At 44.6% G+C, this 26,614-nt stretch overlaps 1 protein-coding gene across 2 annotated transcripts; it reads right to left on the reverse strand.

Moving 5' to 3' along the window:
• Nucleotides 1–778: 778 nt before the first annotated feature.
• On the reverse strand, nucleotides 779–26,614 carry DND1 (DND microRNA-mediated repression inhibitor 1). Of its 2 annotated transcripts, none has more exons than XM_040344826.1 (5): nucleotides 26,516–26,614; nucleotides 18,434–18,551; nucleotides 12,032–12,487; nucleotides 10,274–10,651; nucleotides 779–1,208 (listed from the first exon to the last, which is right to left on the reverse strand). In XM_040344826.1, exons 1-5 carry the CDS (start codon nucleotides 26,597–26,599, stop codon nucleotides 1,192–1,194), a joined length of 1,053 nt encoding a protein of 350 aa, XP_040200760.1. In that variant the 5' UTR covers nucleotides 26,600–26,614; the 3' UTR covers nucleotides 779–1,191. The 2 variants fall into 2 exon arrangements, with proteins under 2 accessions (XP_040200760.1, XP_040200759.1); XM_040344825.1 differs by having other exon boundaries at nucleotides 12,026–12,487.

Below are 26,614 nucleotides of genomic sequence, written 5' to 3' on the forward strand. Positions count from 1 at the left end.
AAGTTAGGAGCCAGAAAACGCGCCCCGTCCCGACGAGCTTGCGCGCAGAAGCGAACACATACGTGAGCAGCGCCCACATATGTAAACGGTGTTCAAACCACACATGTGAGGTATCGGAAGAGCGAGAGAAATAATACTAGCCCTAGACCTCCTCTAACTCAAAACATGCAACCTGTAGATTTTTTTTTAAACGTCGCCTATGAAGATTTTAAAGGGTAAAAGTTTGTCGGCATTCCACGAGCGGACGCAATTTTGAAGCGTGACATGTTGGGTGTATGAATTTACTCGGCGTAACATTATCTTTCATAATATAAAAAAAAAAAAAAAAAAAATGGGGATAACTTTACTGTTGTCTTATTTTTTAAATTAAAAAAAGTGTAATTTTTCCCCCCAAAAAAGTGCGCTTGTAAGACCGCTGCGCAAATACGGCGTGACAGAAAGTATTGCAACGATCGCCATTTTATTCTCTAGGATGTTAGGATAAAAAATATATATAATGTTTGGGGGTTCTAATTGGAGGGAAGGAGATGGCAGTGAAAATAGTGAAAAATTACATTAGAATTGCTGTTTAACTTGTAATGCTTAACTTGTAATACCAACAGCCACCACCAGATGGCGCCAGCTTACACATCTAGTGGTAATAACTTGTAATACCAACGGGTCACCGCCAGATGGTGCCAGCTCACAAAAAAAAACCTGGCGACGGGGATTTGTCGAGCCCTGTGCTAGATACCATCTCCCATATCAAATACCATAGAACAAAAACACATTTTCCAGGTTTTATCCTGTATTACAGATTTTTTAAAATTTACATAAACGTCTTAAAACATTAAGATGCAAAAAAAAAGTGATTATAAAAAAACAAACTGATAAACCTTAAGCTGAAAAAATAACACGTGTCAGGTGCAAAAGACAAAAAAGTGATAATAAAACAATTTAACAAAAGTGAAAAAGTGCAGAAGTAAAAATGGCTTTCAAAAAGTATTTATGACCCCCAGTATCTCCTACCAAGGGTAAAGTCATAAGTTGAAACATTAGTCCAGTTTTGTTTTTTTCAGTAGTTATGTGCCATTTGTGCTTTAAGTGCAACAGTTTTAGATACAAGTAGCTTTTCTGTGATTCGATATAGATTTGCGCAACACTATAAAAACCATAAAACCATAATATTCAGAAGCTGAAAGGGCGATATCCCTAGTCATCGATGTACCCTGAAATACAAAAAAAAAAACAGACCAAGTAGGAATTGTGCAATTAAAGAAAAAAGCACATTTTTTTTATAAAACCACCACCACCATTACAAGTACAAACAAGATCAGGATTGTAGGTTTGTTCTCAAGTTGAATCTGTAAGTTGGAACAGGTAAAAAAAAATTAAGTGTAGCTCCAACCAAAAAAAAAAAAATCTATTTGTAAGCTTTTTGGATAGCATAGGGAAGGGCCATCACCTCTTACATTTTTTTTATTTTCTTTTCTTTCCTCCTGTTCAGAAGATTTCACCTCACTTTCTGTCCCAATGAATATTGGATTTTGAAAATGTTGGGTTGTTGTGGAAATAAGGATTGGTGATAAAGCTTCAGTGGAGAAACTTTTCCCCATAATAACTTTTACAGGAGAGAATTTCTCTTCCTAGGGGGAGATTTCATCTTGCTTCCCGTTGCAAACGGAGGGAGACAACATAGGAGTTGTTTGTAGGGGACCGCCTGTATTACCTACAAATACAATATTTCCATGGTTGACTGCCAGTTATATTGTTATGCATGCGTTCCAACATAGGATCAGGCAACTGGAAAGGAGCAACTGTCAAGACTTCAGAGGACCTCTGACCTCTAGCCCTTAGGGTCTTAAAGTGGTTGTAAACCTCCGATATGAACAAAGCATATCTCCTCTATAGTGGAGTACTGTCATTTCTCTGCTGCCTCATTCCTCAGCTATCTGTATTAGTCATGTCGGACAAGTTTTCCTTAACACCAAGAAATAAAAGCAACAGGGGAGCTTCAGCACACAGCATGTGATTGACAGCCTCAGCCCTGTTTCTGTGTGCAGTGGGGGTATGCCTTGCCCATCTTCATTGAGCCCTCAGTAACTTCAGATCCCCTCCCCCAGCTTTTTGGAGGCTCGGACAAGCTGTAAAAAGTCTAGATTTGGAATGGCTGTAAAGAAAAGACTGCAGATAAACAGGTAAAACTTAAAGTGGATGTAAACCCTCACATATACCCAGTGAAGTGAACAGCCTCAGATACTCAGATGAAACAAATCTCCCTACATAAGTTAGCTTGTATATGTGCAGCCTTCAACTTTCTAGATTGTTAGAAAGTGCACATTGTGTTAGATTTTTGTCTTCCTGTTCCACCACTGGGTATGCGACAACCAATTGGAGAAAAAGGCACACACCCCCCTCTCCACATAGGCAGAGGAAAGAAGAAATGTGCAGAGCTGTGCTGTGCCTAGACAAACACTCTGCAAATCTATTTCAATGCACCTTCCCTGACACAAATTTCCAGCCGTTTGTAGCTCTGTGTTTATATCTGGGTTGGAGAACTTGTCCAACATTGTCATGCAAATAAGAGAATGAAGTTGCAGAAAGATACAGGACTTAGGGCTTTGGAAAACCGATAAGTAAACACTGCAGACAGGTGTGCCCAAGTCGAATTTCATGAATGAGATTACATCCACTAAGTAAAAGGATTTATTTTATTTTTCAGTGTATCACCTGAGGCCAGTCACTTTACCAAGTATAGCTAAGGGTTTACAATCACTTTAAGAGTAAATTGCCTCCTGTTGCGTGCCCCCACAGAAAGCATCTTGCTATGGGGGCACCCAAGCTGAGTTACAGCTCCATGTCCATTCAGACAAAGCTGCGGCCTGGCCCGCCTTTCTATCCTTATTGGCTGACTTTGACAGCCGCAGAAGCCAATGGCGCCATGCTGTTGTCTTTGCCAACGAGGGGGGGAGTCTAGGCGACAGCTGAGTCTCACATGCAGCATTGCTGGATCCAGATGGCGCTCAGGTACGTATGAGGGGGGCTGCGGCACACAGAAGACGTTAATGCATAGAACTCCTTTATATAAAAAAACCTGCCTTTACAATCACTTTAACCGGTTCCTGATTGGCTCACGCAGATATACTGCAGCAGAATTGCTCCCCTGGGTAAAACCCCATACAGGTACGTCCTTGCCTTTTCCGGCCCTCTGTTGTACATGGGGGGGACCCGATGCATGTGGGTCGGCAGGCACAATCGCATGCATGAGCACAGGGATTCGTGTGTAAACATAAATACCTGTGTTGTCAGGTAAGAGGAAACATAGTTTTTCCTACTTGGTAAGAATAAACAATGTTTCCTCTTCTCCTAGTCACTCCCATCCCCACAGTTGTAACACTGAGGGAACAAACAGTCAACCCCTTGATGGCCCTCTAGTGTTAACCCCTTCCCTGCCAGTGACATTTACACAGTAATCAGTGTATTTTTATAGCACTAATCGCTGTATAATTGTTAATGATCCCCAAAAAAAAAAAAAAATCGTTGCAATAAAGCGAAAAAAAAAATTGCCATTACTAGTAAAAAAAAAAAAAATGTTAATAAAAATGCCACAAATCTTTCCCACAGTTTGTTGATGCTATAACGTTTCTTTCAAAACTGGTGCTCGTTTATAGCGCAAAAAATAAAATAAAAAATAAAATGCAGAGGTGATCAAATACCAAAAGAAAGCCAATTTGTGAAAAAAAAAAAAATTGTCACAGCATTGAAAGACCACGCAATTGTCAGTTAAAGTGACACAGTGACAAATTGTAAAAAGTGCTCTGGTCAGGAAGGGGGGTAAAATCTTCTGGGGTTGAAGTTGTTAAGCTAAACATTTCTCATATGCAAAATCTGAACATTTATTCCTAAATATTCGTATAAAGTTTCTTCCTTGGGCTTAATTGTGACATCTTCAATACAGCCAGAATGCATAGGATAGACTGCATAACATGTGCTTATTGCATCAACATATGATCCTCCTGCAAGCATTTGTGTGATAATGATGTGTAAAATATAATGCAATCACCCCAATCCCATTTGCAGGACTCTACCTTATTCTTGTATTATGCCGCATACACACAATCATTTTTCGGTTGGAAAAAATGACTTTTTTAATGTCATTAAAAAACGATTGTGTGTGGGCTTCAGAGCAATTTTCATGTTCTGAACGGCCAAAAAATGTTTCGAACATGCTCTATTTTTTTCACAACGTTTTTAAAGTTTTTTGGGTTGTAAAAAAATGGTTGTGTGTGGGCTTCAACGACGTGAAAAATCCGCGCATGCTCAGAAGCAAGTTATGAGACGGGAGCGCTCGTTCTGGTAAAACTACCGTTCATAATGGAGTAAGCACATTCATCACGCTGTAACAGACAGAAAAGCGTGAATCGTCTTTTACCAACACGAAATCAGCTAAAGCAGCCCAAAGGGTGGCGTCATCCGAATGGAACTTCACCTTTATAGTGCCGTTGTACTTCACCGCGCTTTGCTAGAGCATTTTTTTTCCCACAAACGTGTGTAGGCAAGGCCGTTTTAATGATCAAGTTGGGAAAAAAAAACGTTTTTTCTAGAGCCTGAAAAACGTCATTTACAACCCGAAAAATGATCGTGTGTAGGGATACATCCAACCATCTCAAATTTTTTACCCATGTACATCATACATAATGTCCAAAAAATGCTCCACTAAACCAAGAAGTTATACCAGATATAATTTGCACTTAGCAAGCATTCTTACATATGAGGTTTACATTTTGTTAATATCTTGGGTTGTGCCTATAGATGTGTGCAGCCTATTGCATTAAGATGTGCACCCCAAAGCTCAAACACACATGGAAAATATACACACACACACACTTTAAAAAATGTACAGTTGTAGAGCAGTGGATGTGTCAGGTTCTTTCCTTTTTTTAGCCTTTTTTTGGTAAAATATCAGCAACAAAAAAAAGAAAATCTGCAGCACAGGGTGATTAGGGTGTGCCCAGGCACATCCACCACACCCTGTGCATACCCTATGGTTTTGCCAGTTGTATAAAGAGCATTAGGTAAAATTACTGGAGTATTTTTATGTCTTTTCACCATTTCTTAAAGGGATTACATCTTAGTGGTTAAAGTCATGCAAATTATTCCTTTTTCCTTTCACCCATTGACCAACTGTACATCAGGGCCGAACCTGGGCGGGTGCGCAGGGTGTACCGCACCCATGTGCAGCAGAAGTGGGAGTGCCCTTCTCCTTGTGTGTCATAAACACCCGGACTGTCTGCTCTTGTGCCCCACCAAAGATGTCATCCTCAGTGATGAGAGGACAGAGGGTGCCAGACCGTCAGTGCCCAAATTTACGTGGAGGGGAGGGGATATGCATGGTCATTCAATGCGGCCACCAATCCCCACTGACTAAACAGCGGTAGACATCTGGAGAGCCACAAGCCCTGTCCCATGTACGCGATTGTAGTAGTCATAAGCCCCACTACCTGTGTCTAATCACTGCAGACTCCTCCAGGTCTAACAAACAGTGATATGGAGGGGCGGAGTGCCGAGCTGGATCTCAGAGTACTTGACATGCCTGGGTGACATTTGAGGCACAGGGGGTTTGATTTCATGGGTAGGAGCCGAACAAAGTCTGAGTTAGTCTGGAGGGTCAGAAGTTGAGTGCAGGGGGTGTTAATGTCTCACGGAGTGTCGGCCCGGCATAAATAGAGGAGAGGGGGGGGTGTCGGCCCGGCATAAATAGAGGAGAGGGGGGGGTGTCGGCCCGGCATAAATAGAGGAGAGGGGGGGGGTGTCGGCCCGGCATAAATAGAGGAGAGGGGGGGGGGGTCGGCCCGGCATAAATAGAGGAGAGGGGGGGGGTGTCGGCCCGGCATAAATAGAGGAGAGGGGGGGGGTGTCGGCCCGGCATAAATAGAGGAGAGGGGGGGGGTGTCGGCCCGGCATAAATAGAGGAGAGGGGGGGGGGTCGGCCCGGCATAAATAGAGGAGAGGGGGGGGGGGTCGGCCCGGCATAAATAGAGGAGAGGGGGGGGTGTCGGCCCGGCATAAATAGAGGAGAGGGGGGGGTGTCGGCCCGGCATAAATAGAGGAGAGGGGGGGTGTCGGCCCGGCATAAATAGAGGAGAGGGGGGGTGTCGGCCCGGCATAAATAGAGGAGAGGGGGGGGTGTCGGCCCGGCATAAATAGAGGAGAGGGGGGCGTCGGCCCGGCATAAATAAAGGGGGCGTCGGCCCGGCATAACTAGAGGGGCGTCGGCCCGGCATAACTAGAGGGGCGTCGGCCCGGCATAACTAGAGGGGCGTCGGCCCGGCATAACTAGAGGGGCGTCGGCCCGGCATAACTAGAGGGGCGTCGGCCCGGCATAACTAGAGGGGCGTCGGCCCGGCATAACTAGAGGGGGCGTCGGCCCGGCATAACTAGAGGGGGGCGTCGGCCCGGCATAACTAGAGGGGGGCGTCGGCCCGGCATAACTAGAGGGGGGCGTCGGCCCGGCATAACTAGAGGGGGGCGTCGGCCCGGCATAACTAGAGGGGGGCGTCGGCCCGGCATAACTAGAGGGGGGCGTCGGCCCGGCATAACTAGAGGGGGGCGTCGGCCCGGCATAACTAGAGGGGGGCGTCGGCCCGGCATAACTAGAGGGGGGCGTCGGCCCGGCATAACTAGAGGGGGGCGTCGGCCCGGCATAACTAGAGGGGGGCGTCGGCCCGGCATAACTAGAGGGGGCGTCGGCCCGGCATAACTAGAGGGGGCGTCGGCCCGGCATAACTAGAGGGGGCGTCGGCCCGGCATAACTAGAGGGGGCGTCGGCCCGGCATAACTAGAGGGGGGCGTCGGCCCGGCATAACTAGAGGGGGGAGTCGGCCCGGCATAACTAGAGGGGGGAGTCGGCCCGGCATAACTAGAGGGGGGAGTCGGCCCGGCATAACTAGAGGGGGGAGTCGGCCCGGCATAACTAGAGGGGGGAGTCGGCCCGGCATAACTAGAGGGGGGAGTCGGCCCGGCATAACTAGAGGGGGGCGTCGGCCCGGCATAACTAGAGGGGGGCGTCGGCCCGGCATAACTAGAGGGGGGGGTGGGCCCGGCATAACTAGAGAGGGGCGTCGGCCCGGCATAACTAGAGGGGGGCGTCGGCCCGGCATAACTAGAGGGGGGCGTCGGCCCGGCATAACTAGAGGGGGGCGTCGGCCCGGCATAACTAGAGGGGGGCGTCGGCCCGGCATAGCTAGAGGGGGGCGTCGGCTCGGCATAGCTAGAGGGGGGCGTCGGCCCGGCATAGCTAGAGGGGGGCGTCGGCCCGGCATAACTAGAGGGGGCGTCGGCCCGGCATAACTAGAGGGGGCGTCGGCCCGGCATAACTAGAGGGGGCGTCGGCCCGGCATAACTAGAGGGGGCGTCGGCCCGGCATAACTAGAGGGGGCGTCGGCCCGGCATAAATAGAGGGGGCGTCGGCCCGGCATAAATAGAGGGGGGCGTCGGCCCGGCATAAATAGAGGGGGGCGTCGGCCCGGCATAAATAGAGGGGGGGTGTCGGCCCGGCATAAATAGAGGGGGGGGTGTCGGCCCGGCATAAATAGAGGGGGGGGTGTCGGCCCGGCATAAATAGAGGGGGGGTGTCGGCCCGGCATAAATAGAGGGGGGGTGTCGGCCCGGCATAAATAGAGGGGGGGTGTCAGTCAGGCATAGATGAAGGGCGGGTGTCAGTCAGGCATAGATGAAGGGCGGGTGTCAGTCAGGCATAGATGAAGGGCGGGTGTCAGTCAGGCATAGATGGGAGGGTCAGTCTTGAGTGGATAGAGGCGGGGGGATGGGGGTCAATCTTGGGTAGATGGCGGCGCAGTCTGTCGCAGATGGATGGAGGGGGGTTATTCTTGAGTGGATGCCTGACATACCTGTGTGTCCCTTGTGCAGGTGACCACAGCCCTCCATAGGCATAGACTTTAGTATGCCCCCTGTGAGCAAGACCTAAGGCTCCCTTGCAGACAGGGCAGAGCAACTCATCTTCCAGAGAAAAAAAAATATATATAACATGCTAGTATGTTCCCAATTTCTCCACCTCCCATGAGGCGTGTATATATATATATGTGTATGTGTGTATGTATGTATGTGTGTGTATGTGTGTATGTGTATATGTGTGTATGTGTGTATGTATGTATGTGTGTATGTATGTATATGTGTATGTATGTATGTATGTATGTATGTATGTATGTATGTATGTATGTATGTATGTATGTATGTATGTATGTATGTATGTGTGTGTGTATGTGTGTGTGTGTATGTGTGTGTGTGTATGTGTGTGTGTGTATGTGTGTGTGTGTATGTGTGTGTGTGTATGTGTGTGTGTGTATGTGTGTGTGTGTATGTGTGTGTGTATGTGTGTGTGTGTGTGTATGTATGTATGTGTGTATGTGTATGTATGTGTGTATGTATGTATAAAATCTTCAATTATTCTAGTTGATAATCTTTGTGACTTCTTTTAGGAGGGTTGTGGTTTGTGTGTACACATGTGTATAAGTATTCAGGAAATGCATGGAAAATACTGACCAGGATTTTTTTTTTTTTACAGCTCTGAATGCCGTGGTAGGAGCTGGAGATCTACACAGAAAGTATTTTCATATTAGCAAGTAGTCACCTGCTTGTTAATATGATCCAGATCTCCTCTTGCCCCTGCCCTGCTGATAGGATGACAGCACCAGGGGGTGGAAAAGGACACTCAGGCTGGCTCCTTACTCAGCAGAAAATAGGATTGTGCAGGGGAGTCAGAATAAAAGGGGCACTGTAAGCAGAGATAAGGGGAGGGGGGGGGCATGACAGCAAGAGGCACTGTGATATAAAGGGCACTGCACTGTAAAGGGGCATGTAATCATTACAGTGCAGTCCCCTTTATATCACAATTCCAAAGGACCAACTCCCCTCTCTCTATCCCATCACCAGCCAACCCCTCCCTGGAAAAAAAATGGCTGCTCAATCTAAAATGCCCAGGCCTAATTTTTGTCACAGTCCAGGCCTATACACACACACACACACACACACACACACACACACACACTTTGGTCTGAAATGACTGGCAGCACTGTAACAAAGTCCCACCTCCTAGACCGGTTCCTGTCAGATAGACAGAACACCGATCCAATGCAGTGAAATTGAATCAGGGCGACGTGTATCATGTGAGCCGGACTAGGAGGCAGGACTTTTACAGTGGCCACCCGGGAGATTCAAATCTAAGCTCCATGACAGTAGGTGACTGTTTCTGCTCTGTGTTCAGATCAAAAAATAAATAAATTAACCATCTGATGCTTTCTAGCAGAGTCCCCAGCTTTGTTTACCTCCGGCGGCCCCAACATGACACAACTTTGTGCCCAGGCCTCTGAAAGTCAGAGATTGCTGGGGGCCATCTGTCCCTCAGTTTTGACTTTCTTCCAGCGCCTTCCTTCTCAGGGTCCCCGATTACATGGGAGATCCCGGAGAAGCGGCGGGAGGACGTCCCTTCCTATCGCCGGTAACATCGATCAAACAGCGGAACTGCAGCTATGATCGTTCTTATGGTGTAGGGCAGTGTTTCTCAACTCCAATCCTCAAGGCGGCCCTGGGATGAAACGGCTGTGGTAATTACCAAGGCAGTAAAACTGATCAAATCACCTGTGCAAAATAATTAAAAGCCTAAAAAAAACATGACCTGTTGGGGCGCCTTGAGGACTGGCGTTGAGAAACACTGGTAGGGAATAGCCGAAAAAAACACAAAAAAAAACCACATACCCCATCTGGATGATGCCTGCACCTTCAGGCACCATTCAGTTACCGCCATCCAGTTACCACAAGCAGCCTTGGTCCTCGCCAGACATGAGGAGGAAAACACCAGAGAACCCCCTACTCATGGGGGGGGGGTGTTGCAGGGCTGCCTCTACACCTGGAGAGAGCAAAGCACACCCCTGGCTCCCTGCAGCACTTCCACCATGGTGGAGGAAGGGACTGGTCCTTAAAAAAAACAAAAAACTGACTGCTGTGTTTCCTGGGGAAAAATAGGTGGAGCTGCTCTCTCTGGGCGCTGTCCTGAAACACGAGGTGAGAAAACACCAGCTCACACTTTATAACAGTTACAGCAAACAGTTTTTTTAGGATAAAGGACACACACACACACACACACACACACACACACATACTTTAAATTAACCCTATGAAATATATTTAAATTGGCTATTAAATCAAAACCATGTCCTTCCCGATTCAATCTTCCCAATGTGTTTTGGGTTTTCACATCCATACACCTGCCACTCACCTAGTTTTGCCAGGATCCTTAATGCCACGATTTCTTTTGCTTGCTCATACTTGTCAGTTGGAATGAGTTTGTCCCCAATCAACCAGGCATATCCAGTAAACGGCTCACAATAGTTTGGTATGACTACCTGATACCAAAATCGCAACCATCCACATGAGCCAAGACTGAGAAACTTGATTTGGTAAACTGGCTGACCTTGGCCGAGTTGGTCACAGATGAGGCGAAGGCATTCCACACCACTGGGTGCAGGCTCCACATTCAAGTTCATTTGAGGAGCACTGGAATGAGGCTTTAAAAGGGTCCTTAAATACAGTTTTTTCTTTATTGAGTTCTTCATCCAGTTTACCTGGATCTGGCAACCAAACAGTAAATGAGAACCTGAGAAGAAATTAAACTGAAAAATCGGTGAACTGACTTTTAAAAAGGATACTGCCAAAACAGTTGATTCAAGATGAAATTTTGTACACATTAAATGGAATGTTTTTATGCATATTGTATCATGTGAATTGTATCATGTCAACAATAAAAAAAAAAAAAAAAAAAGTTTGATTTCTGCCTACAGGCAGGCTATAAAGCTTACCTGTAGGTAGAATTAAGGTCAACAGGCACCGTTTAGGAGATATTCACTCTTGGCAGGCAGTAAATTTACCAACACATGCGCTCTGAAGACACAACAGACAGATGATAGTAACAGATGATAGCAAGGCTAGGTTCACACTACTGCGAATTGAAAAAATTAAAAAAATAAAATTGCGATTTTACCACGATTTCAGGGAATGCCAGTCTATAGAGCTGAATTCGCATTGCATCAAACTCGTACAGGACCCGTGCAGCTTAGATTCGCACCGCACTGATGTGAATGGCACTAATGAAAAACAATGTTATTTTAATGACTTGCAAATTTGAGCGATCACAACGGCTCAAATTCGCAAAAGAATTTGCAGCAGTGTGAACCCAGCCTAACAGATAAATACCCCGTGCTAGCATCATGCTTAACCGCATGATTAATAAAGTCTTAAACCAGGGGTCCAAACTTTTCAAACAAAGGGCCAGTTTATTGTTCTTCAGCCTTTAGGAGGGCCGGATTGTGGCCAGCGGGGTAGAAAATGCCCCGGGCCCAGCATTGGTGAGAATAAATATGGCCTCATAGTTTGCGATCAGTAGGATAAGGAGTCAAGCCCCTATTAGTAGGAGTAATTGTATCTGATCATTGGTATCAGTGGAAGAAAAAGTGCCCCCTTGTTGGAGTCAATGGGAAGAATAGTGCCTCATATCAGTGGGAGGAATAAAGCCCTGAGGGCCGGATAAAGGCTAGCAAAGGGCCACAACTGGCCCACGGGCCGCAGTTTGGAGACTCCTGCCTTAAACCTTTAAAAAATATTTTTTTTTTTATAAATATTGGAGTAGACTATCTCCCCAATCAATTAAAAAGGTATTTCCAAGAATCATCAACACTTGCAGGCTAGTGGTCTTTACAACCCACTATTGTCATGCTTTTGTGGTTGTGTTCCATTTGAAAACATATTCTATGTTGGAAGGGAGAAGCAACTGCCCAATGATTGCATGGAGTAAAAATGTTAAAAAAAAAAAAAAAAAAAAAAGATCGGAACAAAAATGCTCAAAAAGTAGAACCACCAATAATCCCAGAACATCTCCACTAAACAAAATAAATACAAAATATAACACTTGAGCAGCCGCTTTGAACAAACCCCCCCCTTTTTAGTAAAAAAATAAATAAAAAAAAGTGTAAACCTTTACACAGGATTCTTTTTGCCATGGTGGCAGCTCGGTGGGAACTGTATTTCAAGATTGTAAGATTTTTCATCTCCATGTTAGGGCTAGCGAAGAGAGACACTTTCTCCAGGTCAACAGTCACTTCATTCAGGACACTGGTAAGGAAGACTTTGTCCACGGCACATGGCAGGCCATCCAGCTCCAGATGACATTTTTCAATGCTTTTGCAGACTCCAATCTTGTACCCAGGTAGAATTTCATATCCATTAAACATGGAAACCGCTAGCTCTGCATGGTGCACGGTGGTATAACGGGCAAAACCAAACCCTCGATTAAGTCCACTAAAAGTCATCATAAGACGAAACTCATACAATGTTCCAGCAGTCTGAAAAAGTGGAATTATTTTATCTTCATAGATTTCTTGAGGGAGATTGTTAATAAAAATTTCTGTCCCAAGTGGAGGAGCTTCTCCAACCCAGCCTGTAAATATAAAAATGTAGGAATATGAAAATGTACGAGACTAGGACCAGATGCATTTTGACCAAACTAATCGTATTTTAAATGAAGTCTCTTAATCAGGTGATGATGACAGACTCATGGCTTGAGGTAAAACAAGCAGCTGAAGATTGAAAATTAGAGAATAAAAAGATTTTAACTAAATATCCAGTTCTCCTTTCATCTATATATCTTCCCCATTCTCTCTTTTTTATAGAAAACAGGGGGGGGGGGGGTGTCACCTACCACACAGAGGCAGGATGACACTAACAGGAGTTTAGCACAGGGAACCCTCTGCTGGATAGAGGGCTGCATACTGAGCTCCACCAGAGTTTAAAACTAAGAGCAGTGCGGTCCTATGAAGATAGGACCGCCCCCTGCCCATATAGAGAATGAACAGATGGCATTTGCCATCAACCAAGTTGGCTGCCGCAGCTTCCTCCAAGCATCGGGCATGCAAGACTTCCCAGCTTGCTCCTGTGCCACCCTCCCTATGCAGCAATAGCCATGATTTGCGGAATTCAGAGCAGCCCAATCAGAGATTGTACACAAGAACCAGCGTCCAATGCACGCCGGATTCTAGAGACACAGGAGGCAGCTGAGATGAGAGAAAGAAAACCCTGCTTCCTCACTGACCCCAGGAGAACCCAATCTTCTCACCTGAGCAGGAAGACCCACTGGCATGTCAGCTCCAAAAACAACCAGCAAAACACTCCTAGTTAGGAAAACTGCTGCCATCCCAAGAGACCCATAGAAGGGACTCATCACCCTATCAGCACTTTTAGCGGCCCAGGACTGCATCTGGGAAAGGCTGAACCCAGACAGAAAACTGCAGGAAACAGCAGTAGGGACTATCGCAATGTATTTCACCGAGGTATGAGGGGGAAAAAATAAAAATGGGGGGTCCTTAACCTTTTCTTTTATTAGATTCACAGTCCTGAGGGCGGAGCCCATCACTAGTATGCAGCCATGGATGCACCAGTAAAATGCTGCCATCTACCAGGCTGAAGATGGGTGGACATTTTAGCAAGACAATGATCCCAAACACAAAGCCAACAAAACAATTGATTTCAAAAGAATATAGAGCCGCTAGAACGGACCACACAGACAATCACCTGACCTGAATCCAATAGAAAAAGCTATGGAAAAAAAATAAAAAATAAATAAAGATCAGAGTTCATAGAAGAGGCCCGCCGAACCTTCAAGACTGGAAGAAAGGGCCAAAATCACACCTCAAAAACAAAATGTTTCACCAGCGTGGACTAGAATGTTGCCACCATCCCGTACATTGATATGTAAAAAAAGGGGGGTCCCCCCACAGAGAGTTGGGATTTTGAATGCAACCAAGTATAGGTACGAAACCAATGTAGTATTATATTTTATTAAATATTATAAAAAAGTCAAGACTGAGGCGCACTAAAATTGACTGGTTTAAGAATATCAGATAATATAAAAGTTACAATAGTTCAAAATTGACACGAGGTTGTCTCCTGATTAGAGATTACGCCCGACACGTTTCAGGATATTGTGGAGAACAGTGTACATCTATAACAAAAACATACATTAACGTTGGAAACATAGAAACAAGGAAACTGCAGTGAGCATCGTTGAAGACTGGAAAGCAACAATGAGCCACCCCACAAAATAAAAATATAACCTGTGTCAAAGTGATAGTAGATTTACTGCTCTGTAGATCAAGGGTAGAGGCAAACCAAGCGCCAGATTTAGAGCGATCCTTTTTGGGACCCAAAACAGGGGTAAATGACAAATTGTCTCAAATCTCAACTGTCAGTGGGCACCCAAACTCAGATGATATTCAGAGCAAGACCATATATAGCTGTTAAGGTCAGAAGAGGGGAAGGAGTATGCCTGTGTGGTTTCTACAGAAAAAAAATTAAATACAATTAAAAAAAATTGATACAAGAAACAGTTATAAACTAGCAAAAAAAAAAAAAACACAGACTTCAATAAAATTGGTGTAATCCTATAGATAAATCAATTGATGGCATGGCTCAAATGACGATTGGTCACTATAGGGACAAAAACTGTCTGCCAATCATAAACAACGGGTATGGCCCGATTGACAAGATGCTTGTTAGACAACAGGCATTTAATCGTAAACCATTTAAGAGGAGGAAACAAATCAAAGTCCAATTAGCTACCCAAGGATGCAATCAGACACGTGTGCACAAATCCCTACGTCAAGGAGCAGTGACCTTGCACACCAGGTCAAGTGAACTTTATATAGGGGCCGTGCTAGGATCGCTTCTGCTCAGCAGAAACCAAAACACAGCTGTGATGCAGTTGATAGCACTAGCATGGGTGCTGGAGTGACGAAGGTGGTGCCGTACAGGGCGTCACAGCCAATTAAAAATGTCTGACTGGCGCATGCTTGTTGCTGGGAGGGCGTGATGAAGTACGTCATATGAGCAACGTCAGGAAAATGAAAGCGGCGCCATAGTAGGCGTCGGCAATACTGCGACAATGATAGGCAATCGCACATGCGCACCGCTATAAAAGCGTCAGTTTCAGTGACATCAGTAATAAAGATAATACGATCAAACCAAATAAGGTCCCAGATCGCCTGCATATCAGCCATTGATATTAGAAAAAACCCAGTCAGCATCACCATTGACAAAGCGAGCAACCTAGCTCATCGCTTTACTTAGAAACGATATGCCCATTAAAAGAACAGAAAATATGTAAATCTGGCAATATTGAATAATAGCCACACGAACGACAGGAAAAATACGGTTGTAGAATTTAAATCTAAGTTCCTTAAAACGCACAACGGGCATGATAAACACACAAAATGCTTTCCCATCTTCAAGGGATGATGCAGTCACCAACAAAAAGACACGGCACATGGTGCCAAGAGGTCAGGAGATCCCCCACATGATGGAAAGGGGGAGGTACAAAAAAAACCTGCGTGTCAGCAATCGGGCCATACCCGTTATTCATGCCATGCTCGCAGTGCTGCATCTAACTGCAGCATTGTAGGCTTATTAATAAATTTTTGCCTTTAATCCATGGACATTGATTGCATTTGACTTGAGGGCCATGATTAGCAGACATATTTTGTCCCTATAGTGACCAATCGTCATTTGATTTATGCCAGGAATTGATTTGTCTATAGCACAGGTGTCAAACACAAGGCCCGCGTGCCAAATCCAGCCCTCCAGGCCATTTCATGTGGCCCTTGCACCTCTCCTGCAGCTGCAAGAGCTCCAGCCCTCCTCCAGACCACCATTTGCTTTCAAGCAATGCATCCAGATTCTTCCCAGCAGCATCATAAGTGAAAGGGGGTGCACTGTGATGTAAGGGAGAGTGGGGGACTCAACTTCTGATGTTTGGGTGGCTCTTGACATCTAATGTAAGGGGAGGGGATGCGCTGGACATCTAATCTTACAGATACAACCACTCTTTTGAGGGCAATCATAATGCTGATGCGGCCCACAATGAAATAGAGTTTGACACTCCTGGTCTATAGGATTACACCATTTCATTTATTAACCACTTGCCGCCCGCCAATGACAAATTGACGTCAGCAAAGTGGTTGTAGAATCCTGACTGGACGTCATATGACGTCCTCAGGATTCTCAGCCGCTGCGCGCCCCCAGGGGCGCGCATCGCGGCGATCGTTGTTGCAGGGTGTCAGTCTGACACCCCACAACACCGATCTCGGTAAAGAGATGGGCAATGACTGGCAACATGTGTCCATCAGTGCCGCCCCACAGCGTCCATCAGTGCCGCCCCACAGTGTCCATCAGTGCCGCCCCACAGTGTCCATCAGTGCCCAGTGCCCACCCCACAGTGCCCATCTGTGCCACCCATAATTATCCATCAGTGCCGCCCATGAGTGCCCATGAGTGCCCAGTGCCGCCCATGAGTGCCGCATACCAGCGCCGCCAATCAGTGCCACCTCATCTGTGCCCGTCAGTACTACCTCATCGGTGTCCATCAGTGCCATCTCATCTGTGCCCGTAATTGAAAGAGAAATCTTACTTATTTACAAAAAAATTTTTTTTAAAAATGTTCAGTGTTTTTTTAGTTGTTGCGGGGAAAAAAAAAAAAATCAATTTTTTTAATTATATTTAATCTAAATTTTTTCTGAAGAAACACGGGCACACTCCTTTGACTTTTCATGGCCATTAAAGGTCAATGTGGTCTTTTTCCAAATATAGATCCTATGGGTGCTCACTGACAGTTGAGACCATTTGTCATTTACCCCTGTTTTGGGTCCCAAAATGGATCGCTCTAAATCTGACGCTTGGATCGTTTGCCTCTACCCTTGATCTACAGACAGCAGTAAATCTACTATAACTTTGACACCCGATTATATTTGTTTTTATTTTTTCATCCTTTGATGGTACTGATCACATGACTTTAGGTGGTTCATTGTTGCTTTTTTGCCTTCAACGATGTTCACTGCAGTTTCCTTGTTTCTATGTTTCCAACGTTAATGCATGTTTTTGTTATAGATGTACACTGTTCTCCAAAGGGGGATGCCCCTGAAGAAAGGACAACACATTGGTGGTAATCTCGAATCAGGAGACAAACTCTGTAAATTTTGAACTATTGTAACTTTTATCTGATATTGTTCTTAAACCAGTCAATTTTCGCGCTTTTCACAGTCTTGACTTTATATTTAATAAAATCTAATACCATTATATTGGTTTCGTACCTATACTTGGTTGCCTTCAAAATTCCAACCCTCATTGCAAGACTGTCACACCGTATTTCCGCAGCGATCATACAAGCGCACATTTGAAAAAAATACACCTTTTTTAACAAAAAAAAAAAAGTTAAGCCAGTTTTTTTATACAGTATATTGTAAAAAAAAAAATGTTACACCAAGTAAATTGATACCCAACATGTCACACTAAAATGCAATATATATAAAAAAAAACGTCACTTCTGCCCTGCAATTGTATGGAGCTGGGTGGGGGCCATCTTCCCCTCACTCAGCTCCATACCACAGAGGGGAGAGGAAGAAATCGCCTCTGCTGCTTCCAGCGGCGGAGTGCACTCTCCTGCCACCAATAAAAGTGATCTCGCGGCAAATCGGTCGCAGAGGCCACTTTAATTCAGTGAGTGGTCTGGTTTCAGAAAAAATAAATAAGATACCGAGGGTTATGGATGGTTTTACAGCCGTTTTTAGCTCCAGATGTTTTTTCTGCAGCCAGTAAACTCCAACATGTTATATTAGGCCAGTGCGAACATTGGCACCCCAGATGTTTTGGCGCAACATTTCCCATGATGCTCATGCACTCTGCAGGGTACCACATTGCTTTCACTGTTTGGGACCTGCACACCCCGAATTTAAATTTCAAGCCTGTAAAAGTACTTTTACTTGATTTTTTATCTTGTACTGCCTTGTGGCAGAAAAATAAATAATGTATCTATTTTTCTATAAAATTGATGTATCTGGATTCCATTCTTTACACTCAGAGGCACAATTAAAGTCCCACCCTGTTCCAAACCCCCCCCCCCTTTTTTCCTGAAACATTAACTTATTCTCAAGGGATGGTGCCTCTCTAGGGGTTTATGTCATTCCACGTTCACCCCAACCCCTACACATGCACTCTGCAGTGTAGTTGAGCATCATAGGAAATACAGTTCCAAAACATCGTCATCACTGTCCTAGACGTTTTTTATCAGCGTTTTTTGACAAGGGCATTTTCTATCTGGAAAAAAAAAAACAGAACTATTTGGTTTTAAGGAGTTTTTAAATGCTGACAAACGCTATTATGCATCCATTAGTGTTTTTGAGCCATAACACTGAAAAACAAATTCTACAGCTAATGCTACTGGTGTGTTTTTTTTTTTTTTTTAATGTCCAGTGTAAAGGAACAGGATACTTTATTTTAGGTTACAACTGCGCTTTAAGCTTTTTTTCACAGCATAACTGGTCCGGCCTATTATCCATACCTGCAGGAGGGCCGCCACATTTCCTCTGACCATTAACCTGTACAAGATTAATATTACACTTTTCTATCCACTCCAGAAGGGAAGCTTTATTGTCTTTATTCAGAGAATGAATCCAAGCCTGTTAAAAAAAAAAATAAAAAAAAATAATCTAGTTTCATGTACAGCCATTTAACAAGGAAAAGCATTCTTGCCACAAAAGCAAGCAGAATATCAGTGAAATGGTATAATTTAGTAACATTGTACAGCCATTTACAATAATGCATTAAAAGGAAAAAAAAAAAAAAAAAACACACCATCTGCGTGCCAGCCTTACGCCATCTTGATTGGCATGCCATACTTGCCTCCTCTGCAGTTTGTTTTGCACAGAGCAGCCCAAATCCTCCTCTTCTCAGGTCCCACCTATTGAGTGCACCTCAGTCAGCAGCTTGCTAGGGGGGCAGCCAAGTCAGCTCGATGTATCCATTCTGACACAGAGCCCCGCCCCCCTTCTCCCAATTCGCTGACCGACTTTAAATTGACAGCCACAGGAGTCAATGGCGTCGCTGCTGTACCTCAGCCAATAAGGGTACTTAACGGTTTAAACATTTGTGGACATCACTGGAAAGATATGGGGCTCAGGTAAGTAACTAGGGGTGCTGGGGTTGCTGCTACACACAAACAGCTTTATCCCAATTCATAAAAAAAATAAAAAAATAACACGTGTGTAGCAGCCTCCCCAGCACCCCCTAATACTAAAGCTGCACACACACACACACACACACACACACACACACACACACACACACGATTCTGGCCAAATAAAATCACAATTTTTGTGTTTAGAATAAAGAACCTTATTCTCACGACGTAACAATCTTTCACATTATACAAAAAAAAATTGGGCCAACTTTACAGTTTATTTTTTTTTCATTTTAGTTTTAATTAAAGTATTTTTTTCCGCAAAAAAATTGCATTTGAAATACCGCTGCGCAAATACAGTGTGACATAAAATATTGCAACAACTGCCATTTTATTCTCTAGGGTCTCTGCAAAAAAATAAAATCTATTCATCTATATTTAATCTTTGGGGATTCCAAGTAATTTTCTAGCAAAAAATGATTTTAACTTGAAACCAGTAAATGCCAGAAAAAGGTTGTGTCTAAGTGGTTAGACTTTTAGTTACCGTATTTATCAGGGTATTGCACGCTCCGGCGTATAGCGTGCACCCCTAAAGTGGACCCGACATTCCTGTAAAAAAAGATTTTAGTACTTACAGTTTTGGTGTCTTGCGCGGCGTCCATCCGGCGGCCTCGTCGGGTCGGGCGTCCGTCTGCGGCTTCGGGTGTCCGGTTCGGCGTCCTTCTGCGGCGGCGTCCTCGCTCGATCCCCGCGTCGAGTTTGAATACTGCGCCGGCATATACCGAGCGCAGTACACTCGTGTATAGTCAGGCAGGCTCGGCTACTCTCGCGCTCACGTCCTGTACGTCCAGGACGTGAGCGCGAGAGGAGCCGAGCCTGACTATACACGAGTGTACTGCGCTCGGTATATGCCGGCGCAGTATTCAAACTCGGCGGGGGAAAGCGGGTATCGGTGTATACCGCGCACCCACGATTTTGCCCTGATTTTCAGGGCAAAAAAGTGCGCGGTATACGCCGATAAATACGGTACACATCGAAGTTCACTCCTTTGGTCTAAAGGACAAAATGTTGCAGAGTTCTGAGGCTGAGAAATGTTGTGATATTTGGCAGACTGCCTTTTTTGACAGTTGTCTGCTTCAGCAGAGAATTCTCTGCATAGAATGAATCTGGAAAATGCTTTGTCATGATCGCAAGGAAAAATAAATAAATTGCGAGAACGATTCTTAACAATAAGCAGCTCTAATGCTTATCTGAGCCTACGAGTATCTCTGCCATCCGGGACCCTCTCTCTCTCTCCTGATTGGCTGAGACACAGCAGCAGCACCATTGGCTCCTGCTGCTGTCAAAGTCAGTTGGCCAAGCCGAAGGGCAGTGTCATGTCTGAATGTACAGACCTGCAGCTTGGCTCAGGTGCCCATATAGCAAGCTGCTTGCTGTGAGCAGAGCAGCAAAGAGGGACCCAATAAAAGAGGGATCTGGGCTGCCCTGTGCCAAACCCCTGCACAGGTGACAAGTGTAACATGTTTATATAAAAAAACAAACACAAGACTTTACAGCTTATGTAGATAAAAATTCAGTACACGGGACAGTCCTTCCATTTGATGCAGTGTCCTTTGCGCTGGTGTCGCATGTTCTAGTTGCAATCTGAAATCCTCTGCCCCCCCATCAATACCATGCAGCTGTAATCTCCCAGTAATGTGGTGTTAATATAAGCGTTGGACCTGTCAAAGGCACTCTACAATAGTGCCAACCATGCCCACACTTTCCACCCCCTCCATTCATAGTAGCTGTACTATAGAATCTATGAATGAAAAGTGGTATATAAATAGAGGCAGGCCTTTCATTCACAAAAGCACTATTCCATGAATGAAGTGGGTGGTTTGAAATGTGAGCATAGTTGGTCAACCAGAACAAGGGACACTGCACATTCAATGCAAGTACTGTCCCTTGTGTGGTTTGTACAAGAATAGTGTAGGGTGTACAGTATGGCTAGGGCCAGATGAACATGGGGGCTATTGGAGCTGCAGCTTGGATAGGCCCATTTGCCCCAAAATAAAAAAAAAAAAAGACTTCAAGGGTCGTGGCTTGGCGTCTAGGGGGGGGGGGGGGGGCACAGACCCCAAATTTAGGAAATGGGTAGCTAAAGAGCGACCCCATCACTGGTCAAAAGTTGGGGCTATCTGATCGGAGATAAAGGGCTACTTGCGCAGCCTGTCAGAAGCTACATACAGGAAAAAAAAAAAAAAACTGTAGGACGGGTAGTGCAGCGATGGCTCCTGTGTCAAAAACACCCACCCCCGCTGCTGTAATTCAGGCGCACGGCATCCGAAAAGGGCCCGACGCCTGAATAGGTGGTGACTACAGTGCCCATTGATAAGATTTATGCAATGGCTGGTGTGAGGGGGTGGCACCCTTGCTTTACACCCCACATTCCTCTCCTGCACATACTTCCCCACTTTTATACCATCCATACTCCCTCCCCTATGCCCCTTACCCACAACAAGTTTTTTTTAATTATATTGAATATGCTCAATGTTACCAGCTCTAGAATGGGCACACTTGTTAGTTCAACTAAAGGAAGTCTTCTCAGTCCTCATATTTGTTCTGCCATTAGTACTCATTTCATTTTGTGATTACTACTGTGATGTATAGAGGAACATAGGGGATCTCCGCTACTCTAAATATAACACTTGAATTTTTTTTTTTTTTTGGCAACTATGCACTTAGGCACTGCCCAAGGGCCACCAGGTCAGTAGCCCCCCCCCCCCCCCCCCCCATTGAGAAGCTCTTGGGATCCTGTGATATTAAAGCAGTAGTAGTAACTTTGCTAACTACTAATTTTTAGAGACCCTGAGGTAGGTTATGCCATAATGTACAAATATGCACAGGGTACACTTACCAGTCAGACTGAGACGTCTAGCGCTGCAATCAATCCGGCAGGTCCTGGGCGCTTCCATCTTCACCCAGTCTTCATTCCGGGTTCTGTGCCTTCGGTCTCTTGCCTTGGCCAGGCTGCATTGCTTTCACTCCCACGCATGCTCATGCGTATCCTCTCCCTCTCATCCCCTGTCTCTCATCCTCCCTTTCTCCATTTAATTTAATGTGTTATAACAAAAAAAGTTTGCATTGTTATTTTATAAAAAGCCCCACCAATAGCCACAGCACCAGGCCCATGACGTTCTTAATCTGGCCCGAGTATGGCCAGCTTAACACTTTCTCCCAAGTTCTGTGTCTTCAGCCTACATCATTAGATGGTCTGGGACAATGTATGCAAGTTTTACATTTTGTACATTCACATCAGTCCTTATCCTGAAGGAGTTTTTTCAGTCCAAGGTCCTTATCTCACATACATACAAGGGTCAAATTAGACCAAAGCCAACTAACCTACCAGCATGTCTTTGGAGTGTTGGAGAAAACCAAAGTGCTCAAAGAAAATTTTCAAGAAAACCAGGAGCACAGAACAGCACATTAATGGTAAGTCACGGACAGATTTTGGTTTGTATTTTGTGGACACTTGACTAGGGGTGCAACGGATCGTCATTGATCCGTGATCCGAACCGAAAAAGATTGATCCGAACCGCACACACGTGATCCGAGGATTGTTTTCTAAAAAAAAACAAAAAAAACGGAGGAGCTTGAATGCCCTGCGTCATTTAAATCACCTGTATGGGAGCATTTTGGCTTCCCTGTCAAATATAATGATGAAGGAAAGAGGTTAGTGGATAAAACCGTGACGGTGTGTAGGCACTGTGGCACAAGAATGCCATATGACAGTGGGAACACATCAAGTATTGTCACTAGGGGTGCAACTGATTCGTACGGATCAGCACCTTCGGGTCGGGACACACGGCGATCCACGGGCCTCCCGGTCCATAGGAAAGGCCGCGGCTTCGGCCTAGCTATCGAAGCGGCGGCCATCGAGGTCCACCCGGCGCGGGGGATGCAGGCTGCTCCTCGGAAGTTTGTGGGCACTTGAGCTCAATATGCCATTGACTCCTAACAGCCCAGCAATGAGCTCCATGGTGCACCTTGAGGAATCCACACGAGGAGCCGCTGCCGCCGCCGCACCGGGCGTCCTGCTGCTTGCCAGAGAAGAGAGAGGAGGCGATCGGGGGGATCTGTATGGACTGAGCACTTAGGGGGGATTTTCACTAGACACTCAGCCCGCCGATCAATGACACTAAAGGGATCTGATGATTGGGATAGTTCAGGTCACAGTAGGGAACTGGTGACACCACTTTCGTACATGGGGCTGCGACTTCCACTTGGCTGCACATATAAGTATTGCGAGATGCAGTTATTTCAACACAAAACAGAGCTTATACGCTTAAATACAGTATTTGTAAATCTGACGGACTGTTTAAATGTGAAAATCAGAGGTGTTCTGTCACATTAGCAATAAACAGTCCGTCGGATTTCCAAACACTGTATTTAAGCACATAAGCTGCGTTTTGTGTTGAGAAGAACTGTGAAATCTAAAACTCTGGTGGGTGTAACAAGATTTGTCTTTTTTTTTTTTTTTGCTGATCCGAAAATGATCCGATCCGTGACTCCTGATCCGAGGATCGATCCGATCCGTGAGTTTTTTGATCCGTTGAACCCCTACACTTGACTAGTGTACACACAAGAAAAATCGGATGAAAAATACTGCTTTTTGAGTGATAATCTGATTGTTAGTACACAACTTCCGAGATCACAACTGATGCAAAACTATCTAAAGCACCAAAATTTCCCGCACGATAACACTGCAATAGAGGTCGACCAATATGTGTGAAACGGACATTGTAACTGAATGGAGAGAGAGGAGCTGTCATAATCCAGCAGTGATGTCAGGGGTGGGCGGGACCCAGCAGCAAACACCAGCCAATGAGATGGGATCTGGGTGGGCCGCTACTTTTATGTGGCCCCCTGTCCCCTTTTGTAAGTAGCCCAATCATTGGCTAGTGTTTGATAGCTGCAGGGTCCTGCCCACCCCCAACATCACCACTGAATTTTGACAGCTGGTCACTGTCTGCATTCAGTTACATATAGTGTAACCGAAACTGACAAATCGGCTCAGTGTGAAACCTGCCAGTGCCAATAAAATAAAAAAGTCAGCTTAAAATGTCGGCCGGAAAAATTGGCAACATATATCGGCCGCCCCAATTTCTAAATATCGGCATCGGCCAGAGAAAAACCCATATCAGTCAAGCTCTACAGTGCAAATGATTTTTGTTTAATTAGTACAGTATTCGTCCATAAAAAGAAAAAAAAAAGTGACTGCGCATGCTCGGAAATGCAAGAATACATTACATAATTTCAAAAGTCGTATTCTGTGTTGCAAGAATTTTCTTAACACTAGTAACCTGTTAGGAGACTAGATACAAAAAAAAAAAAATGAGAGATAGATATAGATATAGATATATACACACACACACACACACACACACACACACACACACACACACACAAAATTTAATACAACCTAGGTCCTAGACAATCATTCGTCTAATATTCTCATGTGAACAAACCAGGCTTTAGGCCTTCAATCTGAACTCCAGCCAACACTTTATAAAGCAGTTAAAACTTTTCCCCCCTTTTAGGATAAAGATTTTACATAAAATAAAAGCTGATCCTTTTAAGCACGTCTGTCAGTTCACCCAAAAGAATCAACTGCTTGTTTGCACCCCCCCCATTTGGCACCTTTTTGGGGGAGGGGGGCCTTGTTTTGACAGGTACCTACACACCACACTAGACTTACTTCAGGATCACCAGGTGAAAAAAAAAAAAATAGCCACCACACCCAAGAATTGGCAAGCTGCAAAAAAAAAAAAAAAGGACCAGTGCGTTCTGAAGCTCCAGAGTTAGAGCTGTAAAAACGCCAGACGTTAAAAAACTATCAAAAACGCGCAAAGATGCTCAAAAACGCTACTGCTGCGTTTGAGCTCCAGCTCAAAAAAAAAAACATGGACAGGCGTTTTTAAGCTGTAAAAAAAGGCTAAAAAAAGGTGGCTGTAAAAACGTCCATGGAAATGAAGCCTAACAGCGCTATTTTTAACACTAAACCGCTGTACAAATGCTTCAGTGTGAACGGGGTCTAGGGCAAATTATTTTGAATAATGGAGAGTTAAAACTGACAGTTTTGTCACTTTTGTCCTATTGGGGGGGGGGGGGGGGGGGATTCCTCCTGCTTTGGTGACAACCAGGGAGAGAATCCCTGGTTGTCACCAGAATGTCCCTATTGGAAGATTCCCCTCAAATCCTGTTCTGGGGAAACCAATATTTGAGGAGTTTCTCGGCGATAACGGTAAGCAGGAAAGATACAGCATGAATCTAACAGGGACACAATTTTAAAATATTATATAAAAAAATAAGTTTTTATTTAGTTTTACTCTGCATTAATATTATGGTTTCACCTATGACAAAAATGTATAATACTTAAATATTCCTTAGATTACGAGAGATGTTTATATTCTGTGCGTGTGATAAGGAATATATAAATCTGTATGCGCGCGTGTATTCAGGAATATATAAATCTGTCTGTAAATATTTGTGTGCGCGCGTGTATTCAGGAATATATAAATCTGTCTGTAAATATTTGTGTGCGCGTGTATTCAGGAATATATAAATCTGTATGTAAATATTTGTGTGCGCGCGCGCGTGTATTCAGGAATATAAAAATCTGTCTGTAAATATTTGTGTGTGAGCATGTATTCAGGAATATATAAATCTGTATTTAAATATTTGTGTGTGTGCGCGTGCGTATTCAGGAATATATAAATATTTGTGTGCGCGTGTGTGTATTCAGGAATATATAAATCTGTATGTAAATATTTGTGTGCGTGCGTGTATTCAGGAATATATAAATATTTGTGTGCGCGTGTGTGTATTCAGGAATATATAAATGTGTATGTAAATATTTGTGTGCGCGCGTGTATTCAGGAATATATAAATGTGTATGTAAATATTTGTGTGCGCGCGTGTATTCAGGAATATATAAATGTGTATGTAAATATTTGTGTGCGCGCGTGTATTCAGGAATATATAAATCTGTATAACACACATTTTTTTAAATCACCCCAAACCTTTGAACATCTGAAGACCCCAGTGAGAGTAGATCCAGTCCATGAGCAGTACTTGTAGTAGAAGTTGTATGAACAATGATGTGGAGAAGCTGAACTTGTAACAAATTGTCCAGGAAAAACACCAGGTGTGACCCCACCCTGACCATACAGATCTATACCAGGCTGCAGCCCTCTATGGGGTGCCATCATTACATGTGGGGTATACACAGTCTGCTGCAATGATTGCCCACCAAAGCTTTAGTACAACTTACCCAGCATGTGATAGATTGTGAATAAAAATAAAACCTCATCCAATGGGATTGCTCAGATAAGACCAGGAGTCCTGATTAATCCTGAGCTCACCTAACGAGAAGGTGATCAGTGGGGAAATAATAATAATACTAGGTGTAGGCGCACTTACCTCGCTGTCAGTGTTCATCATGTTGTTGTCCATCATAGACCGATCCGCTCTCTCCATGTAAGTCTGAGCTCTGCTAGACTTCATGTGTGCGGGGCTGTC

This window comes from Rana temporaria, chromosome 3, assembly GCF_905171775.1.
Source record: "Rana temporaria chromosome 3, aRanTem1.1, whole genome shotgun sequence".
NCBI lineage: Eukaryota > Metazoa > Chordata > Amphibia > Anura > Ranidae > Rana > Rana temporaria.